At 44.7% G+C, this 20,008-nt stretch overlaps 1 protein-coding gene across 2 annotated transcripts; it reads right to left on the reverse strand.

Moving 5' to 3' along the window:
• Nucleotides 1-2,444: 2,444 nt before the first annotated feature.
• PDE6H (phosphodiesterase 6H) lies at nucleotides 2,445-8,914 on the reverse strand. 2 transcript variants are annotated; one of them, XM_065860446.2, is made up of 4 exons: nucleotides 8,841-8,914; nucleotides 4,169-4,358; nucleotides 3,859-3,899; nucleotides 2,445-2,935 (listed from the first exon to the last, which is right to left on the reverse strand). In XM_065860446.2, exons 2-4 carry the CDS (start codon nucleotides 4,306-4,308, stop codon nucleotides 2,859-2,861), a joined length of 258 nt encoding a protein of 85 aa, XP_065716518.1. In that variant the 5' UTR covers nucleotides 4,309-4,358; nucleotides 8,841-8,914; the 3' UTR covers nucleotides 2,445-2,858. The 2 variants fall into 2 exon arrangements, with proteins under 2 accessions (XP_065716518.1, XP_071659768.1); XM_071803667.1 differs by lacking the exon at nucleotides 8,841-8,914 and adding an exon at nucleotides 7,203-7,469.
• Between the last annotated feature and the right edge of the window lie 11,094 nt (nucleotides 8,915-20,008).

Raw genomic sequence — 20,008 nt, forward strand, 5'->3', positions numbered from 1 at the left:
GATAATTTTGTAAGCAAGCCAGACTACATTCTTAAGAACGTTTTTAAAATTCATTTTTATTGGTTTTGACTTGTTTTTGTAGTAAAAGAACAAAGAATAACATATTACAATGTCTGTAGGCTGAAATCCTTCAACAAGCTACTTTAACACATTTGCTTTCTTGCACCATAGCCATCTCTCACTGTTTGAATAGTGGAAGTTTCAGGGGTTATAGCTCATTAGAAAAAACTCAGAACCTCAGACAAAACAATTGTGAGGATGTTTTAGTGCTCCTCTTCTAAGTCTCAAAATTCCTTACAAGTAAAGGAATGAATGTAATCCCTATTAATGAATAGAAATTATTTTAAAAATAAGTAACAAACTATGTTGACTCAAACCACCTTCTGACACAGCATATCAGCCAGACATGAGAGCTGGGGTACATGTGTTGGATTCCTCTAGGAAGGAGAATGGAGTAGTTGTCTCATCAGAGAATTACTGGAGCTGGGAGTATGGCAGAACTACACCAGGACCCATCTGTTTGCTGAAATGCTTCAGTCCCTGGACTAAGGAGAACTTGCTTTTACACCAAGATTTTCTGACAGAGGACCTCACTATCTCTGGACAGTTTTCTCAAGGCCTGGGATGAATAGTGAATGAAAGTACTAATTCAAAGATTCTCCTCCTGTTGTTCTCCTGCCCCAAAAAAAAGGAAAATTCAATGATAATAGAGGCAGCCAGCTTGCAGGATCCAAAACTGGTCTTTTCCCGGATAGAAGAGAACAGACTGAGAAGGTGAAATAAGGATCACATACTACAGGATGGTGTAACATGAGGGAGAGCACAAGAGCATTGACATGGGAACGTTCACATTTAACCACAGAAGGAGAGGGCTAGCACATGAGCTTCAAAAAGAATGAAATCAGTTCCCTACAGTCAAAGCTAAATAAAATGTCATTTACATAAAGAACACTTAGGGAAAGAAGAAAAGCCTTAAAAGGTAAGAAAGGCTGGAGAAACTGTGAGTAAGTGGAAAAGACAGATTGCATCTGCCCAAGGAAATAGCTGTGTGCTGCAATTAGCTAAATGGTACATGACTCCTGTGCTGTGATTGTGTTGTGGTTCTGAACTACTCATTGCTTTACTGCTGTTTCTAATGGCAGGAGTGCTGAATAATAAAAGCTCTATGCTGGACTGCCAACAGAAGTTTCCTTTAGCTTTTGGTGCTGAAGTTGTATTTTAAATGAAATCTGCTAGCTTTTATTTCTGGAATAACAGTAGCAGATAACTATAGCACAACTATGGATTTATAGCAGTGCTTTAAATGTTGGGATTGGTCTTTTAGGCAGGATTTTCTCTCCTCTCCACAACCACTCTTTGCTCCTATGCACATGTTCAGCATGGGAAAGATAAGCTAGGGGGAGGTAGTTCTTACGCAATGAGGTTCATCAAGCTGAAGGCAATGACTAAAAATGCCGTCTCCTCTTATGAATATTATGTAGCTACAACAAAGCTCACTCCTTGCCTCCAAATAAAATAAAAGCCCTTCCTTAATGCCAGGGCAGCAGGGAATCTCGGTGCCTTCCCCGAGCATTTAAGTGGCTATGAGTGACTCCCCTCTCACCAGCACTCAGGCTGCCAGAGACCAGGAGACACATATCGATCGGGTTAAGTGGATCCACTGCGTGCCTGCCTGCATCTACAAATACCAACCTCCCCCTGCCTCCCCACCTCCTCTGTTATTATCTCTCTCTCGGGAACCACCATTTTCCTGCTGCTACAGACAAGCTCCAGAGCTTGAGGTTGCCAGGGTGGTGAAAAGAAAAGCCTTCCTGCTGATGGGGGGAGGTGGGAAGAGAGACTTGCCCCGTGCTAAATACAGGGAAGAGGGAGCAACTAATGCAATACCATCTTCTGCTAGATGAGGTGGGACTACTGGCACTGTCTGGTGACAGATCATAATGATTTTCTGTCTTCTTATCTGGCAGCACACATTTCCTGGGGAGTGAATGCCTCATGTGGAAAGGCATGGGCCTGGGGACAGTGCAAATGTCACATGGGGATCTCCCATCGAAGAAGCAGCAGCACAATGTCATCTGGAGTGCTGCTGCTTTGGAGTTGCAACCACTCAGGAGCACAAAAGCAATGAACAGTAGGATTAATTCACTTAGCTATTGATCTCAGACACACACATTCTCAATTAAGATTATTAGAATAGCCAAAGTCTCATGGCTCATAGCTGGTGGGCAGTACAGCAGAGACAACATTTGCAAGCTTTTCCCTCCTCTCACTAATGAGGTGAATGTTCCTCTGGGGAAGGGTATCCTACATAAAAGTAGTCTAATGTCTGGACTGGTGACTCATCCTGTTTTCTACAGATATATTCTCAGCAACTAATTGGTGGCCCTGAAAACCTGGGGACATACCCACAAAAATCTTATATAGAAAACTGTCAGGGACAGAAGGAAGAAAACAGAATAGGCTTGATATAATTAAATCCGGACATACATGCACATCCATGCAAACAGTATCTCACCTAACCAGAGGAAAAGTTAACCAGGGGAAAAATTCAAAACCAGCTTCTCCTTATCTCCATACACATGAAGATCTACAACAGTGGGAGAAGACAGGATATGGTGCAGGGATGCATTAAGACATTTTTCTGTAGTTTCATCACGTGGAGCGTGAGGTCTGCTCAGGGTCCTGAATAGCTTCTTTGCCAAATTAATCTGCAAAGGACTTTCTCATAACTAGCTCTTACAAAGCCACCCTGCCCATGAGCAGGTGGATGTAAGGGCCAAAAATAAGTGTCAAAGGTGATGAAGACCATGATGGGATCTGTGGAGTCGGTAGGTGACATAAGTAGAGATGCTGGCACCTTAGATGATCCCAAACTGGGCCAGCTCGTGCAGTTCCAGATGGCTGAAAGCTTCCCATGGGCAAATCACAGTAATATCTGCAAAACAGAGAAAGTGAGAAATGGGTTCTGGTCAGTGCACTTCTTGGATTTCTTTTGTATTAATAGAAAGGTTGATTTACTCAGGAAACATTAGAGATGGGAAGAGCAAGAAGAACAAAACTCCACTTGAAAGTTAAATGAGCAGATGAGCTCTTCAAATGTGGTACTACCTACCAGACGAAAACAGGTCAGTGTATTTTCTCCTGTGCCATCTGACTCCGTAAGCAAAAGCAAGCCAACATTTCCTATAGTCTCTCCAGTGACTGTGTAGACTGATGTGAGAATTCATTCTGCTGATGTGTTTTTTCCTGTTGTTAGAAACTGCCTGTAGCCAAACTGCGACCTCCTTGAAGATGTGCAGTCTTAAATCAGATGATGAATAATTTGGGATAATAATTTAGGATCTGAAACCCATTGACAGATGCAGTTGTTAATGTTAACTAGGAAGTTCTGACTGGCTACAGCTCATCCAATGTGTGTTTCTCAGTTCCAGATGGATGCATGAAATTCTTAAAATTAGGATTCTGGTGATAATGCAAATACTCAACCAGCTGGGATCTAGTTCCTGTGATTTTTGGTATTAATAGCTTAGCATTTGGCATTTCTTTGAGAACCTTGTTCTGTTGAAATTCTTAGCCACAGTATTAGCAGAAAACAAAGACAAAAAAGCACATTTGTAGCCAGATGAAAATATTCAGAAATTGTAGCATGCCTAAATAGCCTTTCTGTCTTGTAGTGTATGTAAGCATAAGCATGACAGTGGCAGCTGCAGAGGGAGTTCTGGTCTTCTCTGGTGACCCTGAGAGATGCAGAGAGATCAAGGAGACTGAGAAGCCACCACAGATAGTGCTCTCCTCTGCTGAAGCATGGCTGCACTTGTGTTAAAGCAGGGCATGACATCATCACCCTGAAGTGCTTACCTGTGCCCAGTCCCTCCATGCCTGGGATGTCATCTCCAAACCTAGGGGAGAAAAGAACATGTGAGGGGTGAGTTTGGGTCAAGAGCACCCAGGAAGGGGGATCTGCCCTGCACCTACATCCAGGGAAGGAGAAGTGTGGACAGGCAGCAGACGAGAAGGAACAGCTCCAGCAGGAGAGCTAACAGCCCAAGGGGGCAAGGGGAAGCCTCCTGGCTCCTTGCCCAAGTGGAGATGGTACCTCAGGAGCCCAGCTTAGCAGTGGGGAGCCACCCAACTAGCATGGCTTATTTTCTTTCCAAAATGCCCTTACCCTTTTACTCCTTTTTTGGGAGGCTTGCTCTTGAACTGCCTTGTCTGTCTCTGCTTGAACTTGGGAGGGCCCTTGCGTGGTGTAGTGGGACCAGTTGGAGCATCTCCAGTGTTGAGGTTGGTGGCTGTGTTCTCACTCATCGCTGGGCTGTGGTGTGTGGCAGGCACACGACTCTCTCAGATCCCTCTGTCTGCAAGATAACGGCAAGGACTGTGCTTATAATTTCTAGGTATCGGTAGTCAGGTGACAGAATTACGGAAAGTATAATTGTGACAAGAATAGAGATAAAGGTATTATACATAAAGAAAGATTGTAATGCATACAAAGTAAGCAGGATAGCACTGCCTTTCATCTGGCATGCTTGAATTCAGATGTGAAACAAAGGACACGAGCTAAGGACTGGTTCAGGATATAACTAGTAGGAGCTACAAAGACACACTTATGGCTATAGAGAAATATCCTATACTTTGGAATCATCATGATATACTTCACCTGTTCTTATACCTGTGTCTAAAAAGTACCTTTTGGACCACTGATGGACATAGGATGTGAGTTAGATGGGCCCTCAGTCTGGGTGAAGCTGCAATTAAGGCCTTGTATTTGTCAATACCAACCTTAAGGGAAATAGTACAGGATCTTTAAAAGCTTGTAAAGAAGGCTAAGGCAGAACATTTGAGACTATCTTTTAGATAGAAGTTAATTTTTCAGGATTTAGAAGAGCAAAGCCCATAACTTTCCCCAGGACATGTTCATTTTTATATTTTTGAGCATTATATTACATACACTGACCTATTCTACATCACACTGCATATGAGCCAAGCTCCACTTCATAGGGGCTAAAAAGTTACCAAAGAGCAATTCTTGTGTGGGAGACATGTCTCTCGCCTTGGAAGGTAGAGCTGCTGCACTCAGAGCCCTTTGCTTCCTTCCCAGAGAGAACAGCAATAACTCTCACCAGAGCCCAAGGGGGAGTTTCCAGTACTTCATGAAATTTTGTGCTAATTAGTATGCTAGAATGCTCTGACCAAGTGCATTTATGGAACATGAATAATTGCCAACTTTTTCTCCCCTCCTTGAAGTAACATTCTTCCCCATGACCATTACATAACTCCTATCTCCAGGTGTTTGTTCCTGTGCAGCCAGGCTGATGGAATCATTGATGGAATTAACTTCAGGATTTGGTACTAAAAGCTAATCCTATTATGTCACCATAGTACTCTGGCCTAATCCCCAACATCACCTGCAGTGATACTCTGGACTTTTAATCTCAGAACTATAAATGCCATCAAAGATGAGGTTTTCTTTTTTTCTTATTCTGAAGACAGGTCATGTCTTTGACAGTCCTGAAATAGCCAGAGTGCTGGAAAGCAAAGCCTGAAATGCAAGAAGAAAGACCATTCAAGCAATCCTCCTGTGTCACTTCCACATCAGAGCAAGCAGAAGAATCATCATGTTTCTGTGTCTGTGGCAGTGTGGGAATACTTCACCCCTGACATCTTTCCATCTGTGCTGGCAACAGGATGGATCCTAATGATAGCACCTAGAGGCATGCTCGTTCTTCTGCTGCTTGTGGTCGAGTTCCTGTCTCAGCTGTAATATCCCGAGCAGGTTGGATGGGTTCCAGCAGCCCCAAATGGAGCAGCAGATGGTTGTGTCTGCAGCTGAAGTACGCACAGATGCTACTCCCCTGCCTGTAACACAACGCTTCCCAGGCACACAGTGCCCACAAACACAGAGTTCAGCCCAGATCATAGAAGTTACTTATTTGTCTGCCATCTCTGCAGCACCTGGACAATTGCCCAGTATTTTTTGTCCTCACAGCAGGGTCGGAGGACAGGCAAACACTATCACCTTTCACAGAATGGGAATGGAGGTGCAGTGATCGATATGACCTGTACTGCACGTCTGGGAGGAGTGAGAAAATCTTTTGACTCAGTTTTTTAGGGTTGAACTGAGAGGTGAAGGCACTTAAGCTTCAAACTAAAGAGATAATTTGGTATCTCACAGTTACTCAGGACCAGTGAAGAATTCAGGTGGTATGGCCCTACAACAAAATGCTTTGCATCAGAAAACAACTCCATGGCATATCTGTTAATGTCTCGAAGTATCGTATTAAACCTCTGCCTCTGGTGCAGTTCTCATCAGCAGGTTGTCTGTGTCAGTGCTAGATACCCATCCTGAACTACAAAAGACATACATCCACTTCTAAGCATCATGTTCACCTGACAAACCAAGATACCTGGCACCCCTCTCAAGTGATACTACCAAAAGTACAGTAGAAGAAACAAATTGGCTAACAGATTTCCAGCCCTTTGGACTGACATCTAAAACTTGTAAGATGTATTTGATGTCCGTCTCCAAACAAGTTTCTGCCCTGCTTCACCAGCTCCTGCTGTCTGCCAGAATAGTACCTTAGCCACAAAAATATCTTTGAGGGTCAACTCTTTCTTAGTTCCTTGAGTCCACGCTTTGCCCCTTGCCTTCACCCAATAGAGAAATTGCTAATGGGAAAACTCAGTACTTGAAGTTTCCTTTTCCCCCAGTCTGAAGTAGTTGTATCCACCTAACAGATACTCAATAACTCAGTATTTGTCAGGAAAAAAGCATCTGCCCAAATCACACTTCATCCTCTCTCTCACCTGCATAAATTCAAGAAAAAGCACTCAATGAAGCTAAGAGGGACAATTATAACTTCTTCCTTACTAACCTCCCTCTACCAGTTCTCTCCCATGCATCACCGAAAGAAATAGCAGAGGATGCAAAACACCTTAATGCCACATAACAGCCTCTATCTTGCAGAGAATCAAGCTGCCCTCTCACCATTGAGCTAGTGGGACGTGTTTGCCACCACACACAGGCAAAGATGTCTCCATTCATGCTGGAGGGGGCTCTGCCCCAGTTTCCACACCTCAAGAACAAGCTGCCCTTCCATGCAGCCAGACATGGATGGGCAGGCACCCCAGGACCACAGATGCAAAAGAAACATCAACAGCAGCTTCCCAGGGGAATTCCCCAGCCTTTCACCTCCCCCTACCTGAGTACTTGGATAGTCCTTGGTGCCCACCAAACAGATGACTTGACAAACGTTTGATGAGACTGACTCCCCTTCTCTAGACCTCTGCAAGTGCTGTGCTGCCTCCTCTCAGGGCTTCCTGGGCTCGCAGAGCTCTTCTGCTGCCACCGGCACTGGGATGCTGCTCCTGGGCGAGAGCTGATGGCTGTGGATGCGAAGGCTGTTGAGGAACAAGATGTTCTTCCACACACTTCCTCTGTCCCCTCCTCTGACAAGGTGCTACCTAATTGTCCCTGACAGCATTTCTGCTCATTCCAGGGTTTAATCCTCTGGGTAAGATCTTTGCTTGCGTCTGAATGCTAATTATACCTAATACATGTTAATGGGCTTATCTCAGTTGCGTCAGATATCCCACTTCTGGGTTGCTGGCCAGATTAATCATCCTTCTTTTAGTTTTCTTTGAACTTAAAGAGGCTTGGATACTACTGACAAACACTGACTCTTTAATCCGCCCCTTCCTTCATCTCTGATTCTCTATGGAAAATTTCCCTGACATAATGTAGACACCTCACTTGACCTTCTTCAGACAGATTCAGTGTAGGATCTTATCTTTCCATGCGTGAAACCTTCAAAAATACAGACTTCTCCATGTGCGCTTGTCTTCATGGTGCCTCAGGGGTGTCAGGCACAGAACCCCCATGGGCCATGGCCCTCCATGCAGCGGCATATTTGGAGAAGACGGCATCCAGGAGGAACTGCTCTCCTTTTTACATTCCGTTTGATGAGGTTCTTGCGTGCTCAGCTCTTGACCTCATGAGAGCCACTAGCATCATCCTTGCAGCCAGGCTTTCATCAGGGAATTTTGTATCCACCGTTAAGATGCCTGTGAGGAGTGTGGAGTCTCACAGTTCCAGTCTCAGTTGCTTGAGCTGGTTAATCATAGCGATGGAAAAAGTCCACACAGGTTCAGCCTTTTATATTCCTGTGTTTTACACAGGATCTCAGACCTTTCATTCTAGCAACAGTTTTAAGACCGAGAACAAATGAAAGAGGAGGCACTCTAATAGACAGAAACTCATTTCAAGTGGAACTGTAGCCCCACAATTGCTTCCCAGATGGGGATCATTGGAAAGACTATCCCAGTTGAACAAAGGGATCCAGCATCACCAGAGGTATAGCATCACACAGTATAAACTCGCCACCAATGTACCTTGCCTGTACAGCTGGACACTGGGACAGAAGACACCAGCTGCCTGTCCCATCGCTCCCCAGGAGCTCCACAGTGCTGCCCATGTGTGGGCTCAGCCAGCCGTGGACACAAGCCAAGGGGGTGCCAGGGACCCTGACCGAGGGGTGCCCAGCATGAGAAACTGAGCAGCCCTGCAAAGGGCAGAGCAGCTCGCACAGCCAAGGAGCTTTGAGACAAACCACTGCTGCAGCACTTGCCTTAATGTTAGAGGAAACAGAAAACGACCACCCAAGAACCACAACTCCCTTTCTTAGCTACTGGGTCTGTTCATACCCTCCAGGCACAAACATCTTAATTTTTCCCCCATGAGGCTTTTTCAGGACTTTTCTCTCCGCTGAGTTTTGCAGCCAGTTCCTTTTTCATCCCCCTGCCACCCTCCTTATTCCTTTGAGCTCATGGGAAATACTTACAGTGCCAAGGGCTCCTCTTGCAAATCATTCAACTCCCGTCCTCTAGCCTGCGTAGAAAGGGTCTCGTGGTGTCCTTTCTCCTCCAGATATACCCTGCCACCAGGTGACATCAGGGCGCAAATTGTGGGCGGGCTCTTGCATGGTGGGGGCGGTGTATGTGGGCTGCTGTGACCCCGGTGCTCTGCAGGCACAAGTCCTGCCATGTCTGGGGGAGCAGCAGAACCTCAACACGCTCCTGAGGGGCAATGTGCGCCTTTCTGCAAGAAGTTGTGGCTTCTCTGGAGCTCCTGGAAGGAGATCTCTGGAGATGCAAAGAGGAATAACAAAATCACCTGCCATTTGAGCAATGTCATTGCTTGTGAACACACACATGCCTGAACATGTAGAGAAGGGAAGAGTTGGTCCTAATCACAACAGGTCCCTCCCCTGTGCTGGTGAAGACATGGAGAGGCTTTCAGCAAACTTCTCAGCAGTGCTGCAAGGGTCAAGATGCACCTGGGAGAGCAGTACATGGAGTCTGCTCAAGGGGGTCACAGGAAATGTTGCTGAGACGCTGCGCAGTGCCCTGGCAAATATTTACCTGGATCCAGCAGATGGGATGGTGGGGGAAAAAGAGGAAATCTTTGTGTTGCATATGGCTGGCCAGCCAGTGGGGTGGCCTGTTACTCTGAGACCCAAGATGCTGGGCTGAGAGTAACAGCTAGGTCCTATGTGGGTACTGGTAGCATCACTACTGTGAGGGTGCTGTCTGAGAAAGGAAAGAGCTGGTGCTTCAGCCCAAACACCAGTCCAACAAAACTCCATGGATGGTATTGCACACTGTTTTATCAGGGGCTTTGTATCTCTGAGGTGTTTTAATAACCCGTTGCGACTGCCTGGGAGACTGGTGTCAGAGATGTGGAAAAAGTGGGAGGAATCTCAGGATGAAAAAAGAAGGTTCAAGGCCCTGCTAGAAGGTGCTGGAAGATCAACCTCATCCTGAACTGTAGCAGGACAGAACCTCAATCATGGACTAAAGCTCTCTGTCGCAAGGCATAACCACAGGGCAACATAGTGATTCTCTGCTGTCCATTGGCTCTGGCGAGGTGACACTCACTCACCCTCATTGAGCATCCAGCTCACAACGTGAGATCAGGGCTGGCAGGGCTGAAAATGGTCCCAGAAGATGGAGCTGTACAAGCAGCATCAGGGCAGCAGGAGGGTCAGAGGGAAATTGAGGTGTGGGTTTGTGTAGCAATGGACGGGCTTCCTCTTGGAATGAGGCTGGAGGAGGGGATTTTGGAGCAGCCATGCTAGTCTGAGGTGTCACTATGTGTGATCGAGAAAGGACAGGAACTCTCTGACATGACAGACCCTGCCAATGGAGACCAGTCCAGCACTGCTCTGGTGCTGAGCAAGAGCCCCACAGCCAAGGCCTCTGGCTTTTCAGATGGCTGAAGTCAGATGAGATAAATCCCTCAATGAGGCTCTAAGCTTAAATTTTAAAAATCAATAAGGTCCTAGCCCTTGAGTGGGCACAGAGTAGCTGGGAAGTAAATCCTGAATGCAGCTGAGCAGCTTTCAATCTAGCAGAGAAGCAGCAAACACACTTAGCCTTCCCACGTGTTTGAGGATGATCACAGCTTTCAGAGGCTTGTGTGATAATTTCTGGGCACAGGAAAGAGGAAGGGGGCAGAGTCGTGTTGGCATCATCTCTTCGCTGTGATGACTAGAGCTTGTACACAAATGCTTGGAGATTGATTGCACTCAGCAGCTTCTGACAGCAGAAGTGACTACTGTGGGCAGGGACCTGCTTGTGTAGATATAAAGAGGTGCAGCCTGCACCAGAAGACTCCATTCCCATCCCCGCTGCTCATTCCCATGCCTCCATCTGCTGCAGACAGGTTTCCAGAGGCTCCCCCTCCCCTTCTGCCTTCTCTTATGTAGGTAGAGTTGCTGGGGAAATCGGCTCTGTGGCTCTACTCCTCTTTTCTGAAACTTAAAAATTTACATATTTTTCAGGCTGTTTGTTTTCAAAACACCCCCTTGGTTTTCCTGCTTTACTAATGAAATCTGGTTCATTTCTTTTTAACAAAAGTGGACATGTGGGAAAAAATTTCCACGGTGTGACCTGAAGCTATTTTTTGGTTGCTAACAAAACACGGCAGAAACTCCGTAAAGGGCCCCACTTATCATGTTCTTTGTTATCCCCCACGATTATCAGGTTGTTTCACTCTCTCCTTCTCTTTCTCCCTTCCCCTCACAGATTAGGTGGTATTTGCTTTGTGGGGATGCAGGTGTGCGGCTCCTTTGCAGAGCAATGGGTGCCAGCTTTGTGTCAGTGCCCAATTGCCACCCCAGTTGGAAGATGAGTTCTGCCCAGGGACCAAGTACTTGATCCCTGTCTCTCTCTGCCCCTGCTCAGGGTCTTCCTCCCTTGGCCCCAGGAATGCAACACTGGCCTTTTGAACCACATCAGTTGTCACCTGATCCTGACCAGAGCTGCACCAGGAACCATGGGGTCCAAGCGGCAGACCCGATGTTCGCAAAGGAAAACTCATGAGCTTTGTTACCTCTGACCAGATTATTCCCGATTCTGAGGAAACACTTAAAAACATCTCCAAGGTTTCTGACCCTATTTATGAGCTGGTGTAGCCATGGCAACAGTAGTTAGAACCAGAAATAGCAACTCACTTGAATGACAAAGAAAACACAAGTTTACAAGACAGTGACTTTTTGAAGGGCTGACTGAGCCCATGGGACTGTGGGAGGAAATCCCAGCTGAGGCGCAGGGCTGGGGATGAAGCAGATACAGGCTGTGGCTGGCACAGGCCACAATAACTCTTTTGAAACATATTTTACAAGCTTGTGCCAGGTGCTTGAGAGACTTTATGCCTTCCTGAGAGCTTTATCACTGGTGACACAGACATACCTGACTGGAAATGAGCAGGGAATTTCCCAGGCATCTGCAGTTAAGGCTCGGTTTCCCTCCTGCAGACAGGCAGCCTCTGAATTCCTGGTGAGAGGAGATTGGCAGGACGTGGATTTGGAATGAGGTTGTCTATTTGTCTTATAGAAGGCCAGTGAGGTTGTCGTGTCAGCAAAATTTCAGTGAGAAACTTGTACTAAGGTGCCTGCAAAAGAAGATTCACATGCTGTAGCCCCCCTTCCCCAATGCCCAGCATCTTCCTAAACTGTCCCCCATTTGTGTCAGTGAAAAAGGGAAATGGATATGAAGAACTGGGCTTTGCCAGGCACAGATCTTTAGCTGCTTGAATACAAGCAAATCAGTTTATCAAAGATGCAGAGAAGGAGGCATTCTCATGGAGAGTTTTATTCTTCTTCAGGAAATCATGCACCACTACTCTGGTGTCAGGATTAAACTTCTGTAACAGCCTGCAATAAACCAGGAGTGCTGACTTTGGGAATCTATGCCTGCTGCCTGACACAGCAGCAATGTTGAGTGTCTCTGAGCTCAGCTTACAAAAGAGCCTGGTCTCGATTCTCACTCCACTTGTGCCCCAGAACTGGCAATTGGGCAGAGGTTAAATAGGCTGAGGTCTGTTTTTCACCTGCCAGGGCTCTAGAAAGAGATATTTCTGTGGTCACTCTGGAGAAAAGGGTCCTTTGAAGAAACATAAACCAAGCCGTAAGGTTTAGCTGAACCATTAGCAGTGGCCCTGCCTGTGTTAGAAACCAGGTGACACTGGGGACATGACTAAGACCACAAGCCAAATGGCCATTTCCAAGACTGCTTCAGGAAAAATTAAGTCCCTGTTTTTCTCGTTCAGTCAAGGGTTCTCAATTTGTGCATGTCAGAACATCATTACAGGCCCCAGTCTTTCAGGCACCAATGCTTTAGGACATGCTAAGGTTTTTTATAGCAGATGATATAAAACCCATGTAGGCTGTCATACACTTCATTAGTTATCAGAGAGTTACATGTACTTCTGAGTAGTGACTCTGGCCTTTCTTGGAACAGATAATCATCTAATACTCACAAGACTGCTACAATGGTATGATTTTATTAACTTACATGAACTTCTCCCTGATTGGCATAAATAAAAGAAAAATCAGAATAAATCCTTCCTCTTTTAGATAGCACTTTTCACCCACAGATCTCAAAGCACAGAGCTGAATTTTCATCATCCTTATTTGTAAATATGGAAGCTGATGGACAGAGTTCATATACCTGCAGATGACACCCAGTCATCCAGACATCTCTTGTGGGGACTGATGTGCTTGGCCACGCAGCACAAAAAGCTCAGTACTTTATAACTGCTTTGTGATTCATTGTTTAAGAGCATTCACTCCCGCTCATTGCTGAGTTGTCCCATGAGAAAGCAATAACATTAGTGAGCATCCTTTTCATGCACTAACATTGCTTAATGTCTGCATCCAGACTGTTGGTAGTGCTGCAATGGGATTGAGTTTATTAGATCATTTTAAGAAGCTTCTTTTCCCATTTTCATTTTTCCCACAGTAAAAATATGTTTTTTCTTTTATAAGATTATTTTTCTCCTGAATGCAATTTACAGAATATGCTCAACACTAATACAGTGAACCATGACCTAAATTTTTTCCCTTTTTTGATCAAATCCAGGTAGTTAATCTTGTTATCTTTGTGGCTGTCAGAAGGCAGAGCATGTGGTTGCTCTTAAAAATGTACCTGAATAACACAGTTTGTACAGTATTGTCTTGAGTGTGTTCCTTAGATTTTTCTTTTTCCATAATTCATTCCCTCTGTACAAATTACATGCCATATACCTGTGAAGAGTGATTAAATGATCCACTAGTACTCACTAAAAGTGATAACACATTTCACTAAACAGAGAAGTAATAGTGCCTTGTTCAAAAAAAAAAAAAAAAAAAAAGAGAAAAGAAAATAAGAGACTGCAAGAGGGTGGTTTATTTAAATGGAAATCAGATAATTCCAGAGCTTTATTCGGTTCAAAACAGTGAAGCAAATGATTCAGTGTCACTGGGCTAAGGAAGAAGAAGAAACTGTACACAAGTCAGCTTCAGATGTCTTCTTTCCTGACAACTCCTTTCTCATCTCTTTTCTGAGAGATCAATTCTTTCTCCTTGGCAATCAGAAGCCCATTAAAGAAAAGCTCTTCTAAAACATTTTGGTAAAATGTTTCTTTCTTCTTCTGAAGGGGACACATCTTTTCCTATGGCTTTCATACCATGATATAGACATACTCTTCTCCTCCTACCAGATAAAAGCACCGCTGAACAATCTCATTCAGTTCAGCTCCTTGCCACCATTATTATGACATTTCCATGTAACAGCTGAGGCTTTCAAATAGGAATGATTGCTTCTGGGGAGCATTTCGCACTCTCCTTGGGAACATTCAACTAATGGGGAGAGGAGGCAGGTCTTCCTCCTCCATTATCCTGTCTCTTGGGTGGCTGCTCACCTCCCAACACAAGGATGCTAAATGCTCAGGCTGCCACGCAATAGCAGGTCCCTGGTGGAAATAATTGTGGAACGGGAAAAGCTGGGGGATGAAAATGTGAATCACTTGTTTTTTTAATTTTCTCCTTTTCTTGCTCAGGTGTATTGTCAGGCACTGGGCCTTCTACTCTGACCTCAGGATCTAGCAAATATGTAGGGTTTAATGTTGTTTGTTTTATTTATTTAATGGCCTTTCATTGGTAGAGTCCAACTTTTAATTTAGAGCCTCCACACTCTCGCTTTCCAGTAGAGGTACACACCTCTATAAAGTGAATTAGAGCCTCTTATCTAGGAGGCCCCTAAGGATATTTCTGTGTCAAGAACCTGGAAATGCAGATCATTTCTGGGGTCCAAACATCATAAACACATCATAGACTAAGTGAACTCTTTAGGAACTGTCATTGCACACTGGGCAAATGCCTGTTGCACAAAGAATGTTCCAACAGTTTCATATATACGACAATTTATTTGTTGGGTCCATAACTGATGGCATACTTCGACTGTAATGGTGAAAGTTGTTTCTAGAGAAAACTGAAAATAAAGGAAGTGGAGAGAGAGAAAAAAAAACCTGGAAACACCTCCCAGTGCCCAGCTGGGAAGGGCAATGATGGTGTCCCATAGGAGTATCCTCCTTTGAAGGTTCTTTCCAGTGAAGTCAGTTCTGACAACAAAAATTACAAGGATGATGATTTCTTGCTCTTTTCTCCATTAGCATCATGTACTTTTCATCAGAACTCAAACTCCTTACTGGTTATTCCTGGTTGTGATTCTATTAGGTATGCGAGGAGAATGCTTGTCATGTGCAAATGCTGCACATTCATTACTTGTTAGGCTTTTGCATATATATATTATTGGATAATATTTACTGAGAATTTAAGTAGCTGTTACCTGCATTGTTGAGCACCACATTAGTTTTTCTCTTTTATATACTAAAGTCTACAAAACAAGAGATAAAGAAGGAGAGGGAGGAGGGGCAGCTCTCATACTGGTGCTTTGCACAAGAATCCACTGCTATGGGAGTCTGCAGAGGCAGGGCCATGAGAGCAATAACACTGGAGCAGCACAAGTGCAATAAAGGAAGAACGTTGCCACAGAGACGCTGATAATTACTGCCTCATGGCTTCAGTGAGAGGTTATGCAGCTGCACACAGCATGCCCCGAGCACTGCTGAGTCTAAAGCACCAAAGCACATGAGGCACCTTAGAGCTAGAGGGAGCTGACACCGAGCCATGAATTGCAGTATAAAGTCAAGATCTCTGCCAAGAGGAGTGTTTAGCACAGGCAAGGCAGGATGCAACTGGCAAAGGAGATTTTCTAAGTCCAGCAGAGGAGGAGAGGATGGCACAGCTCTTCTCTGAATTTAGTCCCAGCTTCAGCTCTGGCTGTTTTGGAGGAAAGTCACAATACAAGGTGGAGTGCTTGGATAAATACCTCCTAACACCCCGACTGGTGATCAGCTTAGGGCTGAGATTTGATTACACTTGCTGAGATTTGACCTTATATAACCACCTGTTTTCTGAGAGGTCCTAAAATAATCCAGCCCTCTTTCAAATCCAGCTCCAGTGGGTGACTTCTCTAGGACACTGCCCCCTGCAAGATGCCGTGACATCCACTGAGAGGGATGGAGGGCAAGAGCTGCTTCCTTCCATGCTGGGCTCTGAAGTGCAGAAGGTACAGCGAAGAGACCTCTGCTCCATGGTGACAGGGACCTTCTTCCCCCTTCCAGCCCTGTCCTTTCACTCTCGCCATTCCACCTGCTTCATGATCCCTCGCCTCTAACGGGTTGCTCTGCCCCTCCCCAGCCTTTCTCAGGTGAGCCTCTGGAGGAAGCTAGTTTCATTTTGCCCCTACTCTTTCATACCAAACAAAATCCTTTTTCTTTCTCTGTCTTGCTGTTCCCCTCCAGGGGAGTCAAGTCATCCAGAAGTGTCATGTGGTGTTTGTGCACCTTCAGGCTGGAGATGGGGGTTATGGGATTAGCACGTTAACTAGCCCAAAAGCTGCTTAGACAAGCATTAAATCTTCAATCTTCTCTACATCTTTAAAGGAAATCTCATCTGGAAGAGCTGGAGCGATGGAGCACCCAGTCACGTTTTGTGGTGCCAGCTCCTCACCCCAGCTGAGACCCCTCAAGTCCTGTGGCCTGGTGGTTTGAAGGGATTGCAATGGTGGGAAACCCAAATAAACCCTCACTGGGGGCTCTGTGGCTGCACCTCCAGGTGCCTTCTTCCTCCTTGCTTTCTAGGACCAACCTTAGGACACTGCATTTTAAAGCAAATGCTGGGACACCTTGTACCTGCATTTATGCAGGCGCAATCGATTCATGCTTCACAGGCTGCATCCTCCTGTTTATCCCGCTTAACTGGGAGGCGGAGGCGGCAGTGCTGGGTTTACCAAGGAGCTGGGTGGCACCTCGTGATGCAGTGAACGTCTCCTGCTGTGGCAGGGAAAGGCCTCGTGTCTGAGCTCCCTGACCTTTCACCTTCCCCCATGCTCATCACCTCGTGACTGCCCCAGTCCCAGATTACCTCCTCGCATCTCTGGAGGAGAAAGGATCCCTGCACGTAGTGAGGGACATCACCTGGGGACATCCATCTGGGGGACACCCATGGCCGAAACTGATGCTTACCTTGCAGCAGCTTTTGAGATGAATTTGCTGCACCATGAGTGCGTCTTCCCAGCGTATCACCCACAGTCTTCCCAGAGACTGTAAAAAGCTTGAGGGGGAGGCAAAGCTCATGACAGTGACTCTACTTGGCAACCTTGTTCATTAGAGAGTAATGTGAATTACTAGCACTATGTACTGAGTTCAGTGCAAATGCAATTGAGTAACTCCAAAACAAAACACTTTACAAGAGCAGTAGAAAAAAATATTGCACTATTGGGCCTCTTACAATTACAAAAATGGATTCCCTGCCTGGACTAAAATTTCTTTTGATTTTTCCCCCTAGAGCTTCCAGCCTGGGTAATTTCAGCTCCAAATTAGACAGTTCTGGAAATTAAGAGGAGGTGAAAGTAAAGGATTCTAACAAATGTGGGTTTCCTAAGTTAGTAACTTCTAAAGGCCATAAAATAGCTCCTTTCCTCAAATGCAGACATCTCTTCTGCAGAAGATGGAGATGACAAGTAGCAGCACACAGTGGCAGTGTACCACCAATCTAAAAAATTAAAATCCAGAAATGCTGGACAATTTACGGTAGCAATCCAAACTCAAATGAGAAAAAAATACCCTGTTTAATTTTTTTAATCTTACAATTTTTAAGAAATCTCAAGATTTGTTGAGTCCAGTAAGGTGCTACAGAACATATATGACTGTTGAGAGTAAAGACAGTGTAGCTGAAAGATATGCATTTAAATTTTTGCATTAGCTTTTGGCTATTTACTTGAAATAAGTTTAGACACTAGTGGTTGATTGCATATATTAATGTGGTTAACTAATTGTACAATCAACTGTGGCTAGTGGGGCCAAAGTAAATAAGCCCCAATAATTATAATATTTTAAGTAGAAAATATTATTTTTCAACTAAGAACATATTTGAAATATTACTGTTTCCTTTGCAATAGGTCAGGTACACTCTGGCTCTTGTCCTTGTCTCCTTCTGTCACAGACATAAGAATTGGCTGGGGTTGGAGAATGTCTGCCAAGAGATGATCTTCATTGCATGGCATCAGTTTGTTAGAGATAAAATACTTGGTGGTAGGGATTTGCTTTCAGTGATGTTCTGCTCTGACCCATTTCGAAACCTGCTGTTCTTCCAGCAGATCAGTGACGTGGTTCCCCAGCAGGAAGGGTCGACCCAAAGGATGATGCCTGGCTTCTGAGCTCCCATCTGCTTGTCATGGTGCATATCCAATGTCTGCAGCTCCTTCTCATCCCTTTTAAAACAGGAAGATGAAACACAAAGGAATGACATGATCTGCCCATAATTACATACTGGGTAACTTCTGATCTAGGAGTAAAATCTGTTTGTCCTGCATACTAGGCAGCTATCTCAATATAAGCTGGGTATACATACCTATGGTGGCACATAGCTATACATCTCTATATCTCTATGCACATTTGTGGATATACTGGTGTTGATGTATGCTCACACACATTTAGAAACAGTGTGCAAATAGCTAGACACAAGCAATCTGGTATTTATCTCCAAATATAAAAATACATGAGACAAAGCTAAATCAAATCATCCCCCAGCAAAAATGATAATAATAATGCTAGAATTATGATTGCACTGGTCTCTTTGTACACAGCCACTCAACCCAAGGAAAAGCCAAGCCAAGACATGAACAAATGGTAGACTCAACCCACACAGCCTCCTAGCCAAAAGGGTGTGCTGGTCTCCCAGTACAAATTAGGAAATCTACTGAAAATAGAGAATTAGTCCAGGCAGCACAGTAACTAAGACAAGATGATGATATATAAGACTCAGGGGCTGTATAGCAAGATCATTTACTCAGAGCTCCCCTTATCTAACGCAGCCAGCTCTTCACACCTTTTCCAGGCCAGATCTGTTCACCTGAGCCATTTGAGCCAACATAACTTGGCATTGTCATTGAAAGAATTTGCTCTGTCCTTTCCCTATCCCAATACCTACATGGCCCCTTCCCTTGTGCTGGCACAAGTGTTTAGCTACATTTGGCCATTGTGAACAAGGGCTGGGAAACATATCTGACTTTAGAACTCACCAGTGTATACTTACGCATTTGCTTCCATATTTTTGCCAGGTATGTTTTCAGCTGAACTCAGTGCTGTATTCAGCTCAGTTCTCTTGTGGAGCCCCACAGGGAGGGTTAGCGTAGGAGTGAAAAAGAGCAGCAGAGAATAAAACAATTTATCTTAGTGGTGAAGCTAATTCATGGAGGCTTAAAATGTTTCTGAAGCTACAACCCCTGCTAAATGGAAATCCATTGCCAGGCAGACATATTCTCTCTTTGTCCCTTGAAATGCATGAGGTCAGAATCAAAGTACCACCCATAGCCTAAATTAAAGCAATGGTAAGCTGGGAAAATCAGTCCCTCTCTTTTGAGATGTTTCCATACCTGAAGGAGAACCCTCTTACCCAGTAGTTTGCGACCTTTAAAAATTTGTGTACGCTAAATGTTTTCTAATGGACATGTGGATCCAGGGCAGTGGATTTAAGCCCATCGACAACAGATTTGGTTTGCTTATTTTGCTTCTGCAAATGCATTAAGAGCAGTCTATCAGTCATTGCAGATCCAGATTTGTTCATTACAAACCAATGATCTAATTTGTTCTTTAATTCTGCACTGAGGATTGCCTGTGTGAAAGATTTATGTGACTGAAGACTAAGAAGGCACTCTGTGACTGGAAAAGAAAGATAAAATCTGCTGATAGTTAAGAGAGGAAGTGGTGTAAAATCTTTCTGATCATTTAAGCAACGCTGAGAAATGAGAGCTTGTTCTTCTCAAGGTAGCTGATCTTTGAAACTGCTTCTATGAAAATGGCTGGGAGTTGGGAACAATTACCTGATTAAGTGCAGCAGGTAGCATATGTTAACCAGGAAAAATGAGGTTCATCTACAATAACCCCCATTTGCACCCCTTCCCCACATGTATGCGGCAATGCACTCAACCTAATTCTCCCCTTATTTTAATCGGCATAAATCAGGGCCAGCTTTTGAAATCGACCTTAATTACACCAGGAAAACAAACAAAATAAAAATTCGAGCTGAAAAACAAAAGGGCCCCACTGGCAGGCACTGCAAGG

Source organism: Patagioenas fasciata, chromosome 1 (genome assembly GCF_037038585.1).
Source record: "Patagioenas fasciata isolate bPatFas1 chromosome 1, bPatFas1.hap1, whole genome shotgun sequence".
NCBI classification, from domain to species: domain Eukaryota; kingdom Metazoa; phylum Chordata; class Aves; order Columbiformes; family Columbidae; genus Patagioenas; species Patagioenas fasciata.